Source organism: Eptesicus fuscus, chromosome 10 (genome assembly GCF_027574615.1).
Source record: "Eptesicus fuscus isolate TK198812 chromosome 10, DD_ASM_mEF_20220401, whole genome shotgun sequence".
Classification (NCBI taxonomy): domain Eukaryota; kingdom Metazoa; phylum Chordata; class Mammalia; order Chiroptera; family Vespertilionidae; genus Eptesicus; species Eptesicus fuscus.
The window spans coordinates 69,827,260-69,847,869 of NC_072482.1; the positions used below are offsets into that span (position 1 = coordinate 69,827,260).

The 20,610-nt window shown below is 36.8% G+C and overlaps 1 protein-coding gene across 1 annotated transcript in view; it reads right to left on the bottom strand.

The window, feature by feature from the left end:
- Window positions 1-1,267: 1,267 nt before the first annotated feature.
- Window positions 1,268-20,610, bottom strand: part of ADGRG6 (adhesion G protein-coupled receptor G6) — a 139,611-nt gene continuing 120,268 nt past the window's right edge. The window contains exons 21-24 of the mRNA XM_028141205.2: window positions 19,676-19,959; window positions 9,613-9,714; window positions 8,858-9,010; window positions 1,268-4,181 (exon numbers count right to left, since the gene is read on the bottom strand). Of these exons, the coding sequence (XP_027997006.2) occupies window positions 4,003-4,181; window positions 8,858-9,010; window positions 9,613-9,714; window positions 19,676-19,959 (718 nt within the window). The 3' untranslated portion in view covers window positions 1,268-4,002. The remainder of the gene's footprint in view (window positions 4,182-8,857; window positions 9,011-9,612; window positions 9,715-19,675; window positions 19,960-20,610) is intronic.

Genomic DNA, 20,610 nt, shown 5'->3' on the forward strand with positions numbered 1-20,610 from the left:
AAGAGTGAACACAAAGTCCGATGAACTTAGGTTTGATTCCTCCTCGAACATTCTCTGTGGTCGCAGGTAGGTTACTTACCGCCTTTAATCACCACTTTTACCAAATGGAAGACTGGAATAACAGCTGCCCACAGTAAAATTGTGGTGAAAATTACAAGAGATAGAAAAGAAGTAGAGGGCACCCAAACGTGTTTATAGATTTTTGTTCTATCAGGTCCAAATTACTTATTTTAAATTATTGCCAGTGGTAATAAAACATGCCATTTCCCCCACCCCATTTTTTGACAGGCCATAGAATATAAATGCAGACATTTCAATATTTCACATTTATTCTTATTTTTCTCTAGGGAAGCAGAAAAGGAAAACTGTTACTTTATAAGTAAGTATTCTTCCTTGAAATGGAGAGGGAGGGAGAGTGAAGGGAGAAACAGAGGGAAAAAAGTGAGAGAGAAAGGAAAGTTGGAGGAGAGGAGGGAAGGATATTCAACTCTTTTATATGAGAAAAGTGGAATGTTACTCAACTGAAAATACCAATGTGCTTCCAAAACTCAAAAAAGCCCAATTTTTTTCAGATTTCAAAATACACTAAACACGGGTCAGCCTGCAAGTCAAATAAGTAGTTCCCACCTGCTCCAAGCTTTCTGAAGTAACCTGCTCACAGATGAATCTTAAGCAACTACTTGCCTGTTTTCTTAACACGGCTTGGCTAGGAGTTGTGAACTTTGGCTCAGAAGACCTAGTTTAGCAGTGACCAGCGAATGCACCTCACAGCTTAAGCCAAATTGGGCCTTGGCTCTCTGCAGGAAAGTTAGCTAAATAATCACCGCAAAAGGAAGTGCAGGTGTTCTGTTCTAATCATGCAAATGAAGCTGGAGTTGGCGAACTCCTGTCATTTTCTAAGCCTCCCACAATGAAAATAGCACCTATAAATGGTGAGAAAACATCCTAGGACCTAACTTCTACATAATATTACTGACTCAGTTCCCTTTTGGGGATGCTGAAGACTTCCTCAAAAAAGAGACCTACGATTATTTTTAATCTTCCACAGAGCTTGGCGTCACATCAGTCATCTTAAAATCTAAGAACTTCAAAATGCATTCATCCTGAGTAAACTAGATTTTGGTAACATATTCATTCTCAGTGATTTGGCCAAGTAGTCCATGTGACTAGCATAATTAGAGGCTGGTTGTTTTCCAGTTGTCAAATAATCTTTCCCTACTTAAGAGTTAGAAATAAAAACATTCCCTCATAAAGGAATTGAATAATCTGGGACACAAACAACGTAAGTATTTATTTGAAAAACATTTCCATATAAGTACAATGGCAAATCAGCTACAGTAGCTTCTCACTACTAATTCCAATTTGCACTCACAGTCACTTTTAATGCATCATAAGTAAAGATACTGCTACAGAAATCTATTTCACAAGGTACTTAGAAAAATATATATACAGTCTCTCCAACAGAAAGTTAATTAAAATAACAAAGCCAGGCAATATAAAGCTAAGATACAAAACAAGCTGACATTTATAAACATCAATAAATAAACATGTACAAAAGAGTCTATGACAACAGTGAACAAAGAAAAGCATTACAGTGCAAGTAATGGTGACAAGAAGGCAAAATATCTCAGGATGCTAGACTGATTCAATACAATGGAGTTTTTTGTTTGTCTTTTTAAAGGTTAAAGAAGAAAAAAATCCCAGAAAGTCTGAATCGATATTAGTCTCAAAGCTAAGCTGAAACTAAATTTTGGCTCCACAGAATTCCATTCCTGTAGTTGAATTCCTGTAATTCTGTTCTGAGGGGGTTAAATGAAGGGGAGAACTGAATCCTTAGACCTGAGGGTAGAATTAATTTGGCTCACCCTTTAAATCCACTTGCAAATGTTTCTATTCAGCTGTTTCTTCCATTTTTCCTTACCTGGTTACTGGACATTTCTAAAGTGGAGCTGACATTGTTGTCAAATACGAATAAAAAGGTTTCCCAGATCTGGATAAATATGAGTAGAAATCGAAGTCATTTTTGTAGCTACCTCTTAATCACTGTTAACTCAATACGCACGCTGGGTAGAAATCTCACAGTAGGAAGCTAATTAAATTCTATCATGAATCTCTAAGGCTTGGGGACAGTATATGAAGATTCAGTGACTATTTAAGATTAATTTTTATCTACATATAATTCCTGCCAGAATAAGCAGCCTGTTAATATATGCCTACAGGGAAAGATCTGGCTCTACTGTAATGGATCTTCGTGATTTGAAGATTTACTACCCTTCCCTACTATGTACACCCCTCCCCTGTGAAAGCTAAGCTGGGCAGTGCTCACGTGACCTGGGACAGTGTTCCACCCTGCTGCAAAATGGAAGAGTAATAAAATCCACCCCACACTGTCTTATCCTCCATTCAGTCTGGCAAATAGCTTCATGACTGAGGATCAGCTAAAGGTGAGAGGCCCCTTGGTGGCTGCACAGCCTGGATGCTAATTCTCAGGCTGAGAGCTATCTGCTTTCTGCACAGAGGGAAAGGCCCCCAGGTGCTTAGTTCTGCCTGCTGCCTTTAAACAGATTGGCTCCAGAATGGCTCAACTTCCCAACACATAGCCACCTCCCAGAATCTGATACTTCCCAGATAACCCAGAGCAGATGTAAGGGTACAGCACGTACTGAGACCGATCTGTAAGAAACTGGATACAAATCCATCATTTAAGAACAAATAAAATGTGGTCTCCTAAACATTCACTAGCAAGCATGTTACTCAGAACAGTTTGAAAGTTAAGTAAGTTGCTTAATATTATGCATGGCTTGTAGGCAGAAACCTAATCCATAAATAACACCATCTATCTTACCAGACCTCCTCTGGCTCCTATAATCAGAGGACTTATGTACAAATAGTTTTTCGACTCGCAATTGTAGACCCACATGTTTATATATTATTTTGATTATGATAAGTCACCCATTTGTCTCAGTTTATATTCCTTGGAACAAAACTCTTAAAAGGGAAAGTAAGAGGCTTTTCATTTGTGCAATTGCAAATGTCTTAAAGTCTGCGGAGCAAGGGTAGGACCCGAGAGTCTCAATGATTATATTTCCTAAAAGGGAGAAACTATGGCACATAGCATGCCTAATGGAAATTCTCATTCCTTGCATGAGCCTGTGGGCTCAATATTCAGTAGAGGAGCAAGGCAGAGGTATAAAAGACTCATTCTTCAATAACTACTGGGAGGTTCACATTAATGAACCATCAATGTTAAACTTGATTCAAATGTATGGGGTTAAGTGATAATTAATGATGATCCTTAAGCTTTGTGTCTTGAATAGGATAAGTAAAATAGTATAAATTTGCATGGCCTCATATTAACTAGGTCAAAATTTGGTGAATTCTTTCTTTCTTAAGCATGTTATGTTCCTGACGGTTAAACAATTGGTATGAAAAGAAAAAATTCCTATCTGTTCTTCAGGTCAAACATTCTTTTGTATCTATGGTCAAAATTTCACAAAAAAAGAGGAAATATGCTACTGCATTCACAGAAACTAGCATTGAAATAGGATTTGCAGGCATCCACAAAAGTTAGAAATATCATTATGCTTTGATTGTTGAAAAAGATTTCAATGAAGCAAATGGCCAAACCCAAACCTAACTATTGGGTGGGGCGTGAATGAGCTCTAAACTAGGATTTGTCCCTAGCTCAGCCTCTCCCTTCTCCTCTAATTTTAATGTCTCCCCTTGAGTTCTGATTAGTCGAATTCAATTTTATATTTTAAAAATTCCTTTTTTCTGTGGTTACTGAATACTGTTGCTCTCAGTGCTGAAGTTTTAGTGATGATGGAAACTTCCCCATGGAAGAAATACACTGAAAAGAGAAATTTTGAATTTCATAAAAGCCTTTTTAACAAAATACATTCCTCATAGATATGCAGTTACCTAGGTAACGGCACGTTTACATCTGCTAGTCACAGTGTTCACTGCTTGCAGATCACGTTACTCTTTCTTATATTAAAGACATTAAAACTTTGTGCTGTGGCTGAAGGTGTCTGACATGATAATGTTTTTATAGAAGTTATCAGAATGAGGATTGCAATAACCCTTGACCTTATCAATGACCTGATGGACAGGGATGATTGATGTTTGTTCTACATCAGCATGGGTCAGTTTTGATGAGGACTTGTCCATGGAAGCATTGTCTGTAAGAAATGATACAAGAAATTAGGCAAGAAGAGCTGGTGAAATGCCTAAGGGCCACCACACTAGACACTGTATTTTGCACATTAAAAAACATACAGAAAGAAAATAAAACACTGGTTCTCAGGTTAGGTAACAGGCAGCACTGAAAATTCACATTTTTCACCTTCAAAGTGCATTCCTATGGATAAGTCAATGTCAATTTGCCTTCTAGTAATATGTGTTGGAGTTTGTTTTAAGAAACGTTCCTGTAGTGGTATTTTTCAAAGAGCTGATAATCAGAAAATTGCTGCAAAGGAAAAAATGTGGCAAGGCTCAAAAGAAAAAATGACAGATTATATAACAAATGGATAAAAAGATGCTGAAACATTTATGGAAGAAATGTCATGATGGCTAATATATGTTTTCAAAAAATACAGAGAGGGAAAGTGGGTAGGTGAAGGAGATTCATTATTCTATCCTCTCTACTTTTTATATATATGACACTTCTCATAATAAAAAATTTAATTCTCAAACGAAGATGTGTATATTGATTTTTAGAGAGAGAGGGAGAGAGAGACATTGATGTGAGAAAGAACACCAATTGGTTGCTTTCCATACATGCCACACAAGGACTGAACCCATAACCTGGGTATCTTCCCTGACCAGAGTCAAAACAGCAACCTTTCAATATACATGGTGACATCTTCAACCAACTGAGCCACACCAGCCAGGGCAAAATTTTTTATAAATTATAATTTAAAGGAACTTTGAGAATAAAAGTCAATGGAAATAAATATAAAAAGGATATTTTGAACACATTTTCTAATGGTTGCTTTGTAAAGTGATTAGAAAATAGAAAAAATAATGTTTTATTAATTATATTTAAATTAAAGAAATTAAAATTGTCTATCAGAAACATTTAAAGTATATGTTTTTATTAATTGTGCTAATCTCAGAATTATGTTATTGCTGACAATATGAGAGCAATGGATAGAAATAAAGGACTGCTAAATACATTTTTGTTCTAAATCTCCCAATACCATATATTTAAATATTATGTCCTAGACACAAAAGCTTCTAAAATTGGCTCAGATAGTGTTCTGAAACTTAATTAAGCCCTATTATCTACAAATACATATGGCTATCTTCATGAATATCTTATATTTATCTTCCTTGCTCCTTCTCCAAACACACTTTGGAGAAAAATTCTACCCTAAAATCAACCACAGAGATTTCACACTGAGGAAGGAGCAAATATGACCGTCTACAACATACTAGTTCCCTATAGTTGTATCTTCTTTAGTCACTGTGGAAGAGGCAAATCCTCTACCATGAAAAACCACTTCTAGAAATCATGGCTTCAAAATTGAAATGCTCACTTCCTGACATTTTTTGTTTGTTTGTTTTGAGTAAGTTAGACCCAGTATGTGAGAAAATATTACAAATCCTTCAATAATTGGCAAAAGCCATCAGAGTTATATCTATTGTCTTTGGAAATAACTCAAATTGTTTAACTGCTGAAATTGGAAATGGTGTGTTCATCCCACACTAAAGGAAGCAAAATGGATGGTTTATGGGAAGAACGGGCAGATAGAAGCATGATTATGACCCAGGATTGGTGAGAAAAAGGCTCAGGGCATTCATTGTATAAAGGCCCTCCCACTTTTAACTCTGGGCAAGCTGATTGGTTCTGTGTTTTCCTTCAGTTCATACATTCACTAGCCATTGGTTTTCTGTTGGGGATTTTTCTATTGAATTAAATTTCAATAATGAACAATTTTTTTGCTTGATGTTTTCAGAAAACAAAGAATCTTTAAGGGTATATTCTGCTTTGTTGATAGCTTGAATCTAGGGTCATGTAGCTTTTAGAGATTTTGACCAGCTCCATTCCCAATATGTGACCCAATTTTCTGGGTCTTCACATTCTAATAAAAGAAATTCTGAACAAGGTCTGTTATATCAAACAGGGTTGGGCAAAAGTAAGTTTACAGTTGTGAATACACAAAACAGAATTTATTCTTGCTACTATTTATTAACCATTGTGTTATTTACCATTTGAACACCTATAAACCTTCTTCTGTCCCACCCTGTATACGCAGTTACCACTCCTCTGGTTAGATTATTACATATGGGCAATATGGATTTTGATTATAGTTGCAAGTTTGAAAACCAGGGGCTAGGGAAATGAACTACTGTTTGACTTGTGCTGAAGTTTTAAGCAGATAAGAATCCTCAAAAAGCAGGATAGGAATTGATAAATTCTATTTTATGTCTTCTATGAATGTACCATGACAACTCCATTAATTCATCAGAGCAATGAAAAAGTAAAGAATTCCACTTTACACCATTCTAACACAAACCTCTTAAGCACTGCTTTTATTTTGTTGCTATTGTACTTGGTATGAAATTTACTAACTCCAGAGCATGGTACATTTCCTAGAAGGCTTGCAGACAACCCCATGCAGACAAGAACCAGCACAGCAAACAACCACTTGAAATTTCAGAAATTCCAGCTCAGGGCAGGAATATCATTGTGCTAGCTGGGAAATATTGTAAAGAACAAGCAATTTTGCTGGTGCAGCAAGAGTCTTAGTTTAATTCATGCAAATATTCTCTTATTACCTTGCAAAAAAAATCATGCATTCAAAAAATAATAAAGGTTTACCTGAATGGTCCACTTTTGTTGAAGGAATGCTCTTAGAAGACATTATCTACACCATAAACATATGAATTTCTAGATCAATTCCAAGAAATAAACCAACTAGATATCCATGATGATATGCAGTGACTCCTTGCATACTCCAAGTGACCCACGTACACCAGCCGTCCCACTGAGAACTGGCTAGGTAGCAGAAGGCCATTTGTATGTCAGTTGATGGGAGATCAGAATGTGTTATATCATAGAAGTATGTCATATAGCTGACTATATCCTGATGCCAGTAGACAAAAACCCATTTAATGCCAAGAGTTTTATTATGGCAAGCAGAAAAATATTAATACATTATTTAAAAAAACATACACAATGTTTTAAAACAATAAAGTTTTTCTTTGGTACCTATCTCCATTTCTGCATTTCCTTTCATCTCGTAGTGAGTTTTCCCAAGATCCTTAATATTTTCAAGTATTTCATTTATGCTTTCAAAATGTCCTCTGTTCCAAATTATCTACCTTGTTATCTTCTCTCCCATTTTTATAGTGGCAGTTCTTGAGGCTAGCAATTCTCAGCAGTGTTAGGGGTAAGATAATCCAGTCTAATTCCTATTCATTCATAACTGGCTTATCATGTATAAACTATTTGTATTTTTGAGGGGGATGCAAAATGAGTATATAATTTTGAGGTTGAGAATATTAAGTAAAACATTCATTCATTATAAATAAAAGATAATTTGTACCAGAAAACTACCAATTAGGTAGAATAATCTATCTTAGACTATCTCAGATCACCCCTGTTATTAATTTTATTACATAGCAGGGGAGCAAAGACCTCTTATTTTTAGGCAAAGCTGTGTAAAGAACTCAAAGCCTGCACCTTATTCTGGAAGGAAGTTTATAGCTTTTCTTAAACATCCTTACTCTAAGAATCTCCTAAACTGTTCCAAGTTCTCAGGTCTTTTTTTAATGAATTTTGGAATTAACAAACTCTCTATACACTCAAACATGTTTCTACGGTGCTATCTTGAATCCCAGGCAGCGGCTATTCCACTGCTGAGGCACCGACAGAGGTGCAAGCAGGGGCAGGTGGAAGGATTCAAATATACATAATGGTTATTTGAAATTCAAGTGTTTGCAATGTGAACATTTACACATCACACAACACACTCCCTATTTGCAAAAAAGCCGAAGATGAATCTTCTCTGTGCCATTCACCTCTGTTTATGTTCAACAGCTAAACAAATTCAAAATTAAGGTTATTTGCATTATCCTTTTGGACACATCTTTAATTAGGAAAGTGCTGGGTGCTAAATATCAATAGCTATTTGAGGTTTAATTAGTATTTAAAAGTAGCAATTCTGCTATTTTCCTTTGAAATTATTAAAAGATTATACATCCCACTGGTCACTGGCTATCAATATTGCAAAATCATCTTTATTCCATGTTGTCTCCAGGACTGTACATTTCATGCTTAGTGTTAGAATAAGTGATCATTGTAAATATTATGAATATACAGGAGATTAACAAAGATATGGTATTTCTCACCATCTTATATTCCTTCCCAAATATGATGTCCTCTATTCTTTCATAATTGTATTTTGTTTAATCAGTGATTCAAACAGTAATTGCCAATCACATTTTCAATGTTTAAAGATATAAATCCTAAAGGTAACATATATTCTGGATGGTGTTTCTTTCTGTTCCCATGCAAGCTTGCCAAGTAACTCTCATACTACGTTGAAATAATCTCAACTCAATTTTTATATACTATTTTAAAATAAAACAAGTAACTTGTTAAACAAGATACTATAATTTTTAAAAAGAAAACTAAGTTTGCATTGGAGGCAATCACAATAATATTCAGAGCCAATGACACTATGGCTATATAGATTCAATTTAGGTTATAAAATCTAAAAAAAAGACAAAACCTCTACAAAGGTGCTGGATAAGGTCTTCAAGTCAATGTTTGTCTGCATTGCCCAAGTTGTCCGTGAAAACGTGATGAGAACTGTATCAGAGAGCACCTTTGCATGGCAGGACTCACCTGTGTGACTATTCCTTTTGAAGTAGGTGGTAGAGCTGCATTTCGATTTGGATGTAAGGTAGGTTGAGTTGGAACCAATGGAGCTTGAGGACAATGATTTTCCTAGGTTATCAGAACTTTTCTTGATGGTATTGGTAGCTGTCTTACTCCAGTCTGAAAGAAATGACATCTCTCCATGAATTGGCTGTAGGGGAATATGGCCTGAAGACTCATCACTACACTATTTAAGTAACACTTAGAGCATTAGATGTAATAAACAAAAACTGAAGAAGTAGATACGTTTTTCACTTTGACCCTGTGTAAAATATTGTTTGAAATCCTACTTTAATATCCTAAGGGTGAGACGTAACCACTGATGGTAATAAAAAAAAAGGTAATACTTTTTATTAGGTATTTCATTTTACAGTATTGTAAAAAATCTCTTGGCCTAATCATGTAAAATTATAACCTCAAAAATGTGGACAGGTGACAGTGGCATAGTGGAACTTCTGGACATTAGACTTACTAAATTAGACAAGCAGCCCTGAGCAGCCCACTTAACCTGTGTGGATTTCATGCTTCTCCTTTGCCAAATAGAAGAGTCATGCCCAGAGGACTCAGATCTCTTGAATTCCTAATATACTAAGACTCCAAACAAGCATCGTCACATACCCACCTTTATAACTTGCTACCACTGGAACTAGGTTTCTCTGGCAATGGAACACTTCCCACTATTGCTCTTAGACGTGAAAATCAGTTATCAGCTTGCCCCTTACCTGAGTTGTCTGCTAACCGAAATCTACCACAGCAGAGATGCCGCCTCCACTGTTTCTGAACGTTCTCCTTCATAGCACAGTGGAAAATAAATATAAATAAGCCTGTGACAAAAGAAAGTATTAGCATTTAAGCCCATGGACACATTTTAAAGATAAATCTTATGAAGCACATGGATTCATTCTAATTTAAACTTTTTATACATATGAGTCGCTAAGAGGAAAAGATACTTGATTGCAGTATGTGGTAGACGTTTTAAACCTTTCGTAAAGAACATAGAGGCTCAGATAAAACCAGAATTGTTACTTGTATCTGATTTTGTCTTTGCCTGTTCTGTTCAGCATTCCTTATAACCTAAAGTGTAAAGCAATATTCAAGCCCCTTACATTTGTTTTAAGATTATGTGAAAATATTTCACAAAATTTAGGAAAGATTGTGAAAAACAGAAAACATCCTCTCATCACCTATTTCCATTTCTGTATTCAAAGCTATTTTATGTATGCATATTATTGTAAGTTTGGGCCATAGAAAAATGGCATTTTTGCAGGTCAAAAATGGCCACAAATCAGTAAATTTATGTGGCTTCACCTGCTTTAGTTTCTCAACATTTTTTTTTAAATATATTTTATTGATTTTTTACAGAGAGGAAGAGAGAGGGATAGAGAGTCAGAAACATCGATGATAGAGAAACATCGATCAGCTGCCTCTTGCACAACCCCCACTGGGGATGTGCCCGCAACCAAGGCACATGCCCTTGACCGGAATCGAACCTGGGACCTTTGAGTCCGCAGGCCGACGCTCCATCCACTGAGCCAAACCAGTCAGGGCAGTTTCTCAACATTTTAATGCAGAAATATTTCTGTATTGTGAAATGGTCCTCTTATTTATGGTCACTCCTTGTACCTATCAAAAGCTAACTGCATCATTTGTGCTTTGAAAGCCAATACCTTTTAACTTTTTAAGGAATTTGCTTCTGCTTTTTAACCTCTCTTTATTGTTTCACCAATTTCTTCCTCTATACTTGGTTATTCCCATTACTTACAAGAATATTCTAGTAACCCTCTTTTAAAAACAAACAGTAATTTCTCCTTTAACCCCAACTTCAACTTCTCCATTCCCTTTCCCAATACAATTTCTTGAAATGGTTAACTTTTGCTGTTTCTCATGTCTTCTCTTCTTAACCCACATCCACTAGGCCACTACAGCTGCTCTTGGGGAGGTCACACTAACTAAATGACTGCTTTTCAAAGCCTTCCACACCTACAGCCCCCAATTCCCTCAGGGGTTTGCTGACACAGAAAATCCCTTTAATAACTAAACATGCTTTGTATCCCCGAAAGTGTGAATCACCAAAATAAATAATTTGAATTGGTTAACAGATCCTTTTAAGTTTTTAAGAGGTGGTGGCAGATTCAGAGTAAAGAGCACAGCAGTGTGGAGCCTGTGGTAGGGTCAGCACAGGTCACAGATGAAGGAGGCTGTGTGGCGGAGAGGAGGGGGCCCTCTCCATCTCAGGTGCACTCTGTGTTTGTTGGCTGGGGCAGAATTTGCAGGACTTGTTCCTGGAAGTATTTTTGTCACACAGCTGAAAATACAGGTAAGCATGTGTTCTTAAACACTGTTTAACAAAATCACATATTAGAGCTGGAAGGAGATTATAAACACCAGTTGAGGGCATTCTTTCCTAGGCATTAATCCAGGCATTGCTCAGTGTAGGGCCCTGCACTGAGCAAATGATTTCTTTCAGTTGAGGGAAGAAGGTGAACTTTGCTAGAAGTTGCTTCCTTTAACACTCAGTAGTTTTTATAAATGTCGTACATCCTGGAGGAAACCAGTTCTCAGACTTGTTCTTTTGGCCTTGTGGAGATACTAAAAAGTGACTTATTTGGGGACCTCATGCTGACTATATTCACAGAGGAGGAGGTTAAATGTAAGATAAAACGAACTTCATGAAACCACCTTTTAGATTGTGCACTGCTGTCTTAAATCATAATGAATTATATAGCAATTAGATGACATTCCTATTTTTAAGCAACCACATTTGCCTGGAAATACATAGGCATCCAAGAACTTTAAGAGACACTGGTACATAAATTAGATTTAAATCTGATACATCACCTCTAAAATTATGTGACAGAGGAGAGGTCACTTAAATTCATCTCCATCTCCCACTCTGAATTGTGATGCGGTGAGACACAATTCGATAATAGGCATAAGAAATTAGAATTCTTAGAAATGAATATATTCTTAAATTCCAAGGTAGTATGAAAATTCTTTTGTCATGAGACACACTTCCGTTTTAAATCAGAACAGAATTCTCATAATAGGTTGTTTTACCATTTGTGATAACCAGCCCCTTTCACCTGAATTTAGGTTAGTCTGGCAATAAATATAGCCAAATTCTTTCAGGACAAAACATCCTTGTAAAGCTCCACGGTGGGAAATGTAGTAGGTATCCATCCGGAAGAGTACACGTATGCAAATTCTAACTCTTCAGACAGGAAGAGTGGAAATTATAACCAGAGAGCCAAGGCCCTTGGAGGCCAAAGTGAGAAAACAGATGGTTATCCCTCTTCAATTTTGAGGGTTTTTCCTTACAGATGTGGGTGCAGAAGTAGAACTAAAATCATTAAGAGTTGTATGTTGACATCCAAGGGACTATGTCTGATTTCTCACTCCCATCTCCGCTCCCTTTCTGTCAAATATTTTCCCTTTGAGAATCTTCATATCAACCACATGGCACCTCAGAGGCTCTTCATAACACCTGGAAAAATGTGCTTGTCTAGCTTTCTTAGCTGTGACTGGGGACCAGAATACTCAGCCTTTGCTCTTCATCGGCTGTCTTACAGCTATCTAACTGATCAGGGAGAGGGAACATTGCCCATAAAAGTTTGGAAGCTAAAATGGCTCAAAGATTGAATTCAGAGTTAAAGCCCTTATTTCATCTTGACAGGCTAGCACTAGTTTCATGAAACCTTTGTATCTCACAAAACAGAGTTCATGATGGTCCTTTATTGGTGAATGGTAGCCTGAAAAACCACCAGTCTGATGACTCTAAGCCAAAGTTCCTTAGAAATAGTTTCTTAAGCTTGGTAACTGCCTGGATTATTTATTTTACCTATAGGAACCCAGACTTCCTGCTAGAACAAGAAGAAAAACAAAAACTTAAATCTACTTTAAATACCTTTTTTAAAAGAATAGTTATTGATTTTTTTAGAGAGAGGAAGGGAGAAGAAACTTCACTGTGAAAGCACAACCTCGATGGGCTGTCTCCTGCATGCCCCCTATGGGGGATAGAACCCACAATCCAGTCATATGCCTTGATCTAAATGGAACCAGCAACCTCTTGGTGAGGGTGAATGGGATGATACCCAACCAACTTAGCCACACTTGCCAGGTTTAAACCTACTTTAATTGAACAGATTCCTGACCAGTCCTTACCTGCTTATCCCACCCTCACCCCTGCCTTCTCTTCCTTTACCTCCATCTTCCATTAGTCACTCAGAAGTATCTGCTCACTTTAAAAAAATTAGAGCAATATGTGAATTAAAGATGTCTTAATTCTTGGTAAATTTTACAATTTCCTCATTTAAAATAAATATTTTCAATTGTGATGGAGGAAGGGTGTTCAAAGTATGTGAGAAGGTGGGCCTGCCTATGGATCCTGCCTAGGGAGGAAACGTGAGGAACCCACTTCCTCAAAGCCTCCGAGAGAAGCAGACCACAGGCCAAGGCTGGGTCAGCAAATATGGCAACGGGACACCTGAGAGTGCTCTCAACTTGGAGTCACAAACATTCTGGAAAATCTCAAGTAGTGGATTTGCTTTTTTATACTTCCTCCTTTCACCTACCTTAGGACACATTCCAGTATCATATTTGGGGAGAGAAAAAGCTTACTTGTAAGTATTGGCATTATATTCACTGTAGATTGTATGGGCTTGTGTTTCACCTTTGTCTTTATAAGAGCTACTTAACTATTTATTTAGGGGGGAAAATAGCATCTTAGCCTCAATATTTTGGCTGGGAATCTGGCTCCCACATAGAACTCACTCCCTTTGGTTGATTCTGGCAAAGACATGTGGCTTTCTGGGGCAGATGTAAGATGAGTGGCCAACGGGATGTTCTCAGATCTTTAGCCTGATTATCAAAAGTTTTTTTAAAAAAAACTGTTTCCCTTGGATATGAAAAAGAATGCTACACAGCAAAATTTTGGGGCAACACAGATTGTCATTCTTTTACTGCTCTAAAAGGTCACTTTTAAGAAATCTGGTGAAGAATAACAAAACAAAACCTAGAATCCTCATCTCCTAATGAGTTCTTGACCAACTAAAGGCCATTGACACTTTCAGCAAGATTGCCATCAATAAATTCTGACAAATGGCCTAAACTGACTTCTTCTTACCCTGGATAAGAAAGAACCAGAAACACGGTGAAGGGGAAGATTGCAGATACAGGTAATGTCAGGGATGTGGGATAGAATCAGAATGGGTAATAATGATGAGTGATACGTGGTTCTGGAGATTTGAAGGGAAAATCAGTCAAGAATTCATCAAAGCAGGCATTTGGGCAAAAGAGGCCCCATGCTCTACATAACTGACTTTTGACAGAAAAGGTCTAGATAACCTCTGAGCTTCCCAGCAAGCTTGAGTCCAAATCTCTGAACAGCTCATTTGTTCTGTTGTCTCACAGACATAGCCAGCTGGCTGCTGGGCTGGGGATCATTCAGGTTTAGGAACCTCCTGAATCCTCCTTTCATACTACCAAGGTGCCCCTTAGAAAAATGACTTCTCTGTGGCACAAAATTCCATGCCAGAAGATGAGTAATTTGTTTCCTTGCTGTGTGTAATGTCTCAGCCAACACAATGTCATTTCGGATGTTTGGGTATAAAGGTGGTCCATTGCCTTTGGAGCCAATTCACTATGTGCGTTGTATGTGTGGTTATGGTGCAGCTTAACTCTCAGGAGGCTTCTAGCCATGGGTTGGAAAATTTGATTTAATATTCTTAGTTTACCAAAAGTATTAAAATAATAAATATATTTTCCTTAATGATTTTGCTGAATAAGGAAGAGATTAAATTCACATTTATTCATTAAACATATATTTACTAACAGGTTTTTTTTTTTTTAGTGGAGGCAAATACTCACTTCCTAGAAACTTTCCAATAAAAAATTATAAGGGTAGTACTTCATTTTAATTTCCTGTTTATTCTCTGGCCCCTAATAATGTACCTTTTTATTTCCACATAAGCTACATTGTAAATATTACACTATCAGATTCAAACTGATCTTGGGAAAGTCACTGACTCTCATGAGCCTATTTCTCATTCTGTAAAATGGAGAATATACCCTCTACCTTCCAGATTACTGCAAGAATTACATCAGATGACAGATGTTATGGGAAAGTGCTTTGTAAACAACAATGCACTGAACAAATATGTCATTTCTGTTGCTCTGGTATCTTAATGTTATCAAATTAATTAACAGCAAACATTATATCTGAGCAGGCTGATAATGCCCTTCTGTGTTGGCCATCAGTTTCCACTGATAGAACCACATGTTGCATTGTTTTATGTTGTCACATACATGTACAGAATATGGGCTGATGACACCTGAGACTATTAATCAATGTTGTTTCTCATGCCTGGAAAAGAAAAGTTGAAGACTGAGCTCTTAGTATGGGGCTAGATTGTAGATCCTGATGAGCTTGTTAGAAGAGGTAAAGTTCCCTATACATTGAAGAAGCCTAATCAAATTGAAAGTGTCACATACTTTTGTACAGTTAACGGAAAGATGTACAGTCTGAGATATGTTCATCCCTTGCATAAGGAGCAGCTATGTGCATGTGCTGCACCTTAGAGCAATAATTCAATCCTACAAGTGCACTGACATTGCCAAGGGACAGAGATGCCATCAGGATTCTGGCCAAGAGCTCCTCAGCAACCAGAGAGTTGCCTTTTATTTCTTTAGGATGAATTATGTATTTGTTGAAATGAAGGCTAAGTTTCTCAGGCATGTGAGTTATGATATACTTTTATCAAACATCTGTTCTCTTTTGGAGAGCAATTTGTATGCCATACAATTTTTCTCAAGTTGTATTCTTTAGAAAAAAATTAAAGTTTGATAGTTTTATCCTGGGAAAGCAGAAAGGATAGCTAAAGCAGATAGGTATGGAATTCCATCATGTTTAGGGAAGATATATTTATCTTTTCATCATAGAGAAAAAATTAGATGAAACTATTAATATATAACAAGTGAACTAGGCAAAATAAAAAAAAAGAATACACTGTGAAAAATTTGAAAATAATAATGAACTTGGTTTTAGCCTTGATTCAATTCATGATTTCATTTGCTTAATCAAGTAGGTAAATTTTTAGTTTTAGCCACACAGATTATAATAATTTTCTGATATCTATTTCACATGATTTTGCCATTAAATTACAGTTTAAATTATAAGTATACATAAAAATAAAAAATATATAAAATAATAAAAATAGAAAACATTAAAAGCAAAAATAAAACATATAAAAGAAAAATAAAGCATTTATAAAACTGTTATAGGCTATACAGATTTATGTGAGTACCCAAATAATTACACATGTACATATGTATTTGTATACAAACACATACATACATTAAAAATATATACATTTATTTCTAAAAATTTTAGCATATTTTAACCAAATAAAATATATACACTTATTTTTAATAATTTAAATGCTTTAATCAAGTATTTAAAGACATACACAAAAGTTAGAAGAAATCTGCTAGCAAAAGTCACTCCTGTGATATACACACCATGACATCACTGTAGACTCAGCTCAAAGACCTGTCCCTTCTGCAGGTGCCACGTCTATAGTACTACAGCCATTCATTATCAATTGATAACTTGGGGCATTCATGATGAAAACCCTGCTGATTTTCAGATGCTCAACTATGAGCTAAGTCTGAGAAAATTAAAGTATGTTTGGCATACTTTTAGTTTTCAGAATATTGTATTACATTTTCAGTCTTTGGCCATTGCCAGGTCTCATAATAATAGGCTTCAATGAAATAAGATTCCATTAATAAAAAGACCTTTTACCCAAATCATTAGAAACATAAGAGTGTACTCTAATGAACAAACCAATGATGAGTGTTTTGTAGTAGCATACTTCCTAAATTTCTCTTGACTCCTTCTCACATATCTCCAGCTCCCCCATTCCCACCACAATCTAAAATACTGTACTGTGTTATTTTACCCGGACCATTGCAATAGCTTCCTATCTACTCTCCCTATAGACGCTACTGGGCTACTCTAATCCATTCTTTACATTATATCCAGATTCCTTTACAAGATGCACATCTGACCATGTCATTTCACAGGCCTAAAACATTTCAAAGACTTTGCATTGCTCTCATAAAGAAAACACAGGGCCGTCTGATCTAGACCCGGACTCCCTTTTGTGCCACACTGCTCTCACTCTCCTGCTCTTTCTCGGTTTCAGGTTATATGAGCTTCTATTAATTCCTTGAGCAGATGTTATAATTACCGACTACAGCAGATCCTTGAATAATGTCATTTCATTATAATGTTGATGAGATGCCATAGGAACTTAACTCTAGTTTATATCAATTAGCTTATGGTAAAATTGGTTTCCTTATACATCGTTTTGCTTACAGTCATACAACCTATTAACCACATTAAGTGAGGACTTATTATACAACATTTTTTTTTGCACATGAAGTGCCTTCTACCTGAAATATTCTCTTCCCCACTTCTGCTCCCAACTTTCACCTAGTTAATTCCTATTGATCCTTCAAAGTTCAGCTTAGAATTCATGTCTTTTGTCAATTGCTCTTAACACCACCAAGTACTTTTATATGGTGACATAATTGGTTAATGTCAATCTCTTTTACTAGCATATAAGCTCCATGAGGCAAAGGGATCACATAAAGTTTTCCTTGTTGTTGTTGTTGCTTTTTTTTCTGGAATAAAGAATATCAGAAAGAAAAGAAATAGACATAATGCAGTTCTAATACTACCTGAGCTCATTTTTCATTCACTGAATTGTTTCTTTAAATTGTCTAAATTCCATGTTTCTTTTAATAAAGCATATACTTTTAACAACAAACCTCTCTTGAAAGATTCAGAAAATGGCTCAAATCAAAACCATTAAGTGCCTTCCCATGGTGTCTTGAGTAGTGTTTGTACAGGCTTGGCCAGTAAGCAACTGTTGGTAGGCTCGTGCTATGTATCCCTGCCTTTTAATTTTAATTTCCTTTTTAGGAGGTGTTTTAATATCATTAGATGTGAAAAATCTGTTCTGAATTTATATAATTTAAATTTAGTCTTAAAAGTCAGTGATTTATGAAGGATATAACTTGACGATGGTTTATAATATTCTTCCCTCCTGACAGGAGACCTATGCTGGGAAAAAGAAAACATCCCATTTCTCATGAATGGAGACAAAGCTGAACAGACAAGTATGGCTCTTGGAGGTTACAGAAACCGCCAGGAAATTCTACAAGCAAAAACTAGGTTGGGCTGGCAGATTAATGTGCTTTTCATGTACAATCCTGAAACATAAAACCATTGAATCTCTAATGGTAATGGACATTTTTGTCAATATTTATCTAGGCACATTTATGTTGTATATTACAGAACAGATAGAATACAGGAAAAATCACTTTACAAAGCTAGATCCCAATGAAGATGTATGCATAGGCTACCTCTTCAGTTTCCACCTTTTAGAGGTGCACTTGAGGCTTATTATTCTATTTACTGAAGATAATGAGCCCACATATTTCCTCTGTTATGGGAGAGTGACCCTGAATAAAATTTGTTGAACTAATAAATGTGGATTTATGCCAGAGGAGCCTCAAGTTGGATTTAGGCCATACCCAAAGACCCTCCCTTTCTTTATCCAGCAATCCATCTATTCTTTTAATAAAAAAATAGTTCAGCACCAACTATGGGATTTTTTTTTTTTTTTTTTTTTTTTTGGCAGGAGCTCATGAGCTAATGGGAAACCTAAGAGGAAAAGCAAAGCAGATCTGTACAATACAAAGCAGTAAACACTCTCCTGCAGGAAAATACAAACTTCTCTTAGCACACACCTGTAGGGAATACCTGCCTAGGCATCTCATTTGGTGAGTAGCACAAACTTGATTTCCACCACTTTTCACCCCTGCACAGATTTGTCTAGCTTGCTCTAGTCAGCTCTTCTTCCCCCACACACCTACAAGGACATACCAGTAATTTCAGGTAGGCTAGTCGTACTGCCCTGCTCAAAAAGATTCCAAACATTGTCACCTCATTCCTTTTGGATTTGGGACCTCATGGTACTTCAGAACATTAGGAAGTTTTTTTTAAAATAGAGTATATCCAATGTCTTGAAGAATGACATTTAATTAAAAAATATATTCCCTTAAACTTAAAGTTAAATTCATCATATGTACACTAGGGTTTGTATTATGGAATTAGGAATATGACAGGGAGCTCCGTGAAGGAAGCCTTGAATTTTTGTACAAAGCAGGCCATTGGCAAGTGTTTGTTCAACTGGAGCTGTCATATATCATGAAAAAAAATGAGCATTTCTTAACTAAAGTATTGCTATTTATTTTGAAAAACAAGCAGTCAAGGAATCAAGGTGAATTGCTCTGTCCCTGCATAGAGTCTAAAAATTCTGCAGGTCAAGAACAGCTCACCATATGGGAAGAGGTTCGTGAGGAGCAGCACCAACACTCAGCAAAATTGTAAGGGGTGAAAGTGATCTATCCGCGCACTCCTTTACACTTGGCACCTCCTGCCCATGTTCAGCCATGTGACAACACATGTTTACTGAGCACCTACTATCTGCCAGGTACTGTCCTGGGTCCTTGGGATACATCTCTGAAAATAAACAAACAAACTGACATTCTACTTCAATTTTCCATTCAATACCTTTTTCATGAATACCTACCCCATGCCCAAAACTATGCAGTTGGAATAGCAGAAACTTAGTATGGCGTCTGTCCAACAATGAAGCTGTTTGCAAATATGACAAAATTAGCAAGTGGAAATTGTTCAGGTACCATTTATCTTACCTTGTAATGAATTGAAGATGGAGAAGAGGTACGTGAAAGGGATATATAAGGGTTTCCAAGCTAAGAAGGCAAAACCCCACGTCATGCCCAGCAGAAATGTCAGGCTGACCACACTGCGCAGGTTCCGTAAGACCTCTTCCCGCAGGGTCCGGTTGCTCCTTTTGCCGTTCCTCCCGCAGATCTGCACCATTACCACGATGAACATGGCGACATTCAGTAAAAACATGATTCCAAAATACCCAGCACAGGTCACGTAAAATACCACCGGATCCTGAATCCAACAGCTTAAAGGAGGAGAAGAAGCAAGCAAGAAAGAAAGGAATTGATTACCATGCCTGTTGACCCAAGACGTCTCCTGGCTTGGTTCTGGCTTCTGTGGGTTTCACAGCTAGGCCTTTCTCACACACCTTTGGAGAGTAACTTCATTTCTTGGACCTCCATTTCCTTCTTGATGTGTTCATAGTTTTCTTTGTTTGTTTTGGATAACGATCACTTTAATGTCTAGTTATTTAAGTCAAGACTTGAGAAGAAAACCAGGTGGCTACTTGAATTCTGACTTGGCGTGAGGACACTCTTTGTTGGTTTACCCAACACCATGTCTAACCCCTTTTCTTATATGTGTCTGCACTCCAGAGAGTGGGAACTTTAAGTACTTATATTTTCAATCTCTTTTGTATTTAAGGGTTGGTCCTGTGGACGTTGTTCTACAAAACGATATGGAAGCAAAATCTGGAGAGCTATCTAGATAAACTCAACTGGCAAGGCCCTTATTCATTCTTTCTGCTTCAAACCTGAGAGCAAGCTATGGAGCAGCAGCAATCACCGTATACCCATGAGAGAAAGGCCAAGAGAGCTGCAGAGGTTCTGACCCTGACATTTCAGCCATAAATTAATGCCAGTTTATTGCTCATTTCTATGGGTGTCTTTTTTTTTTT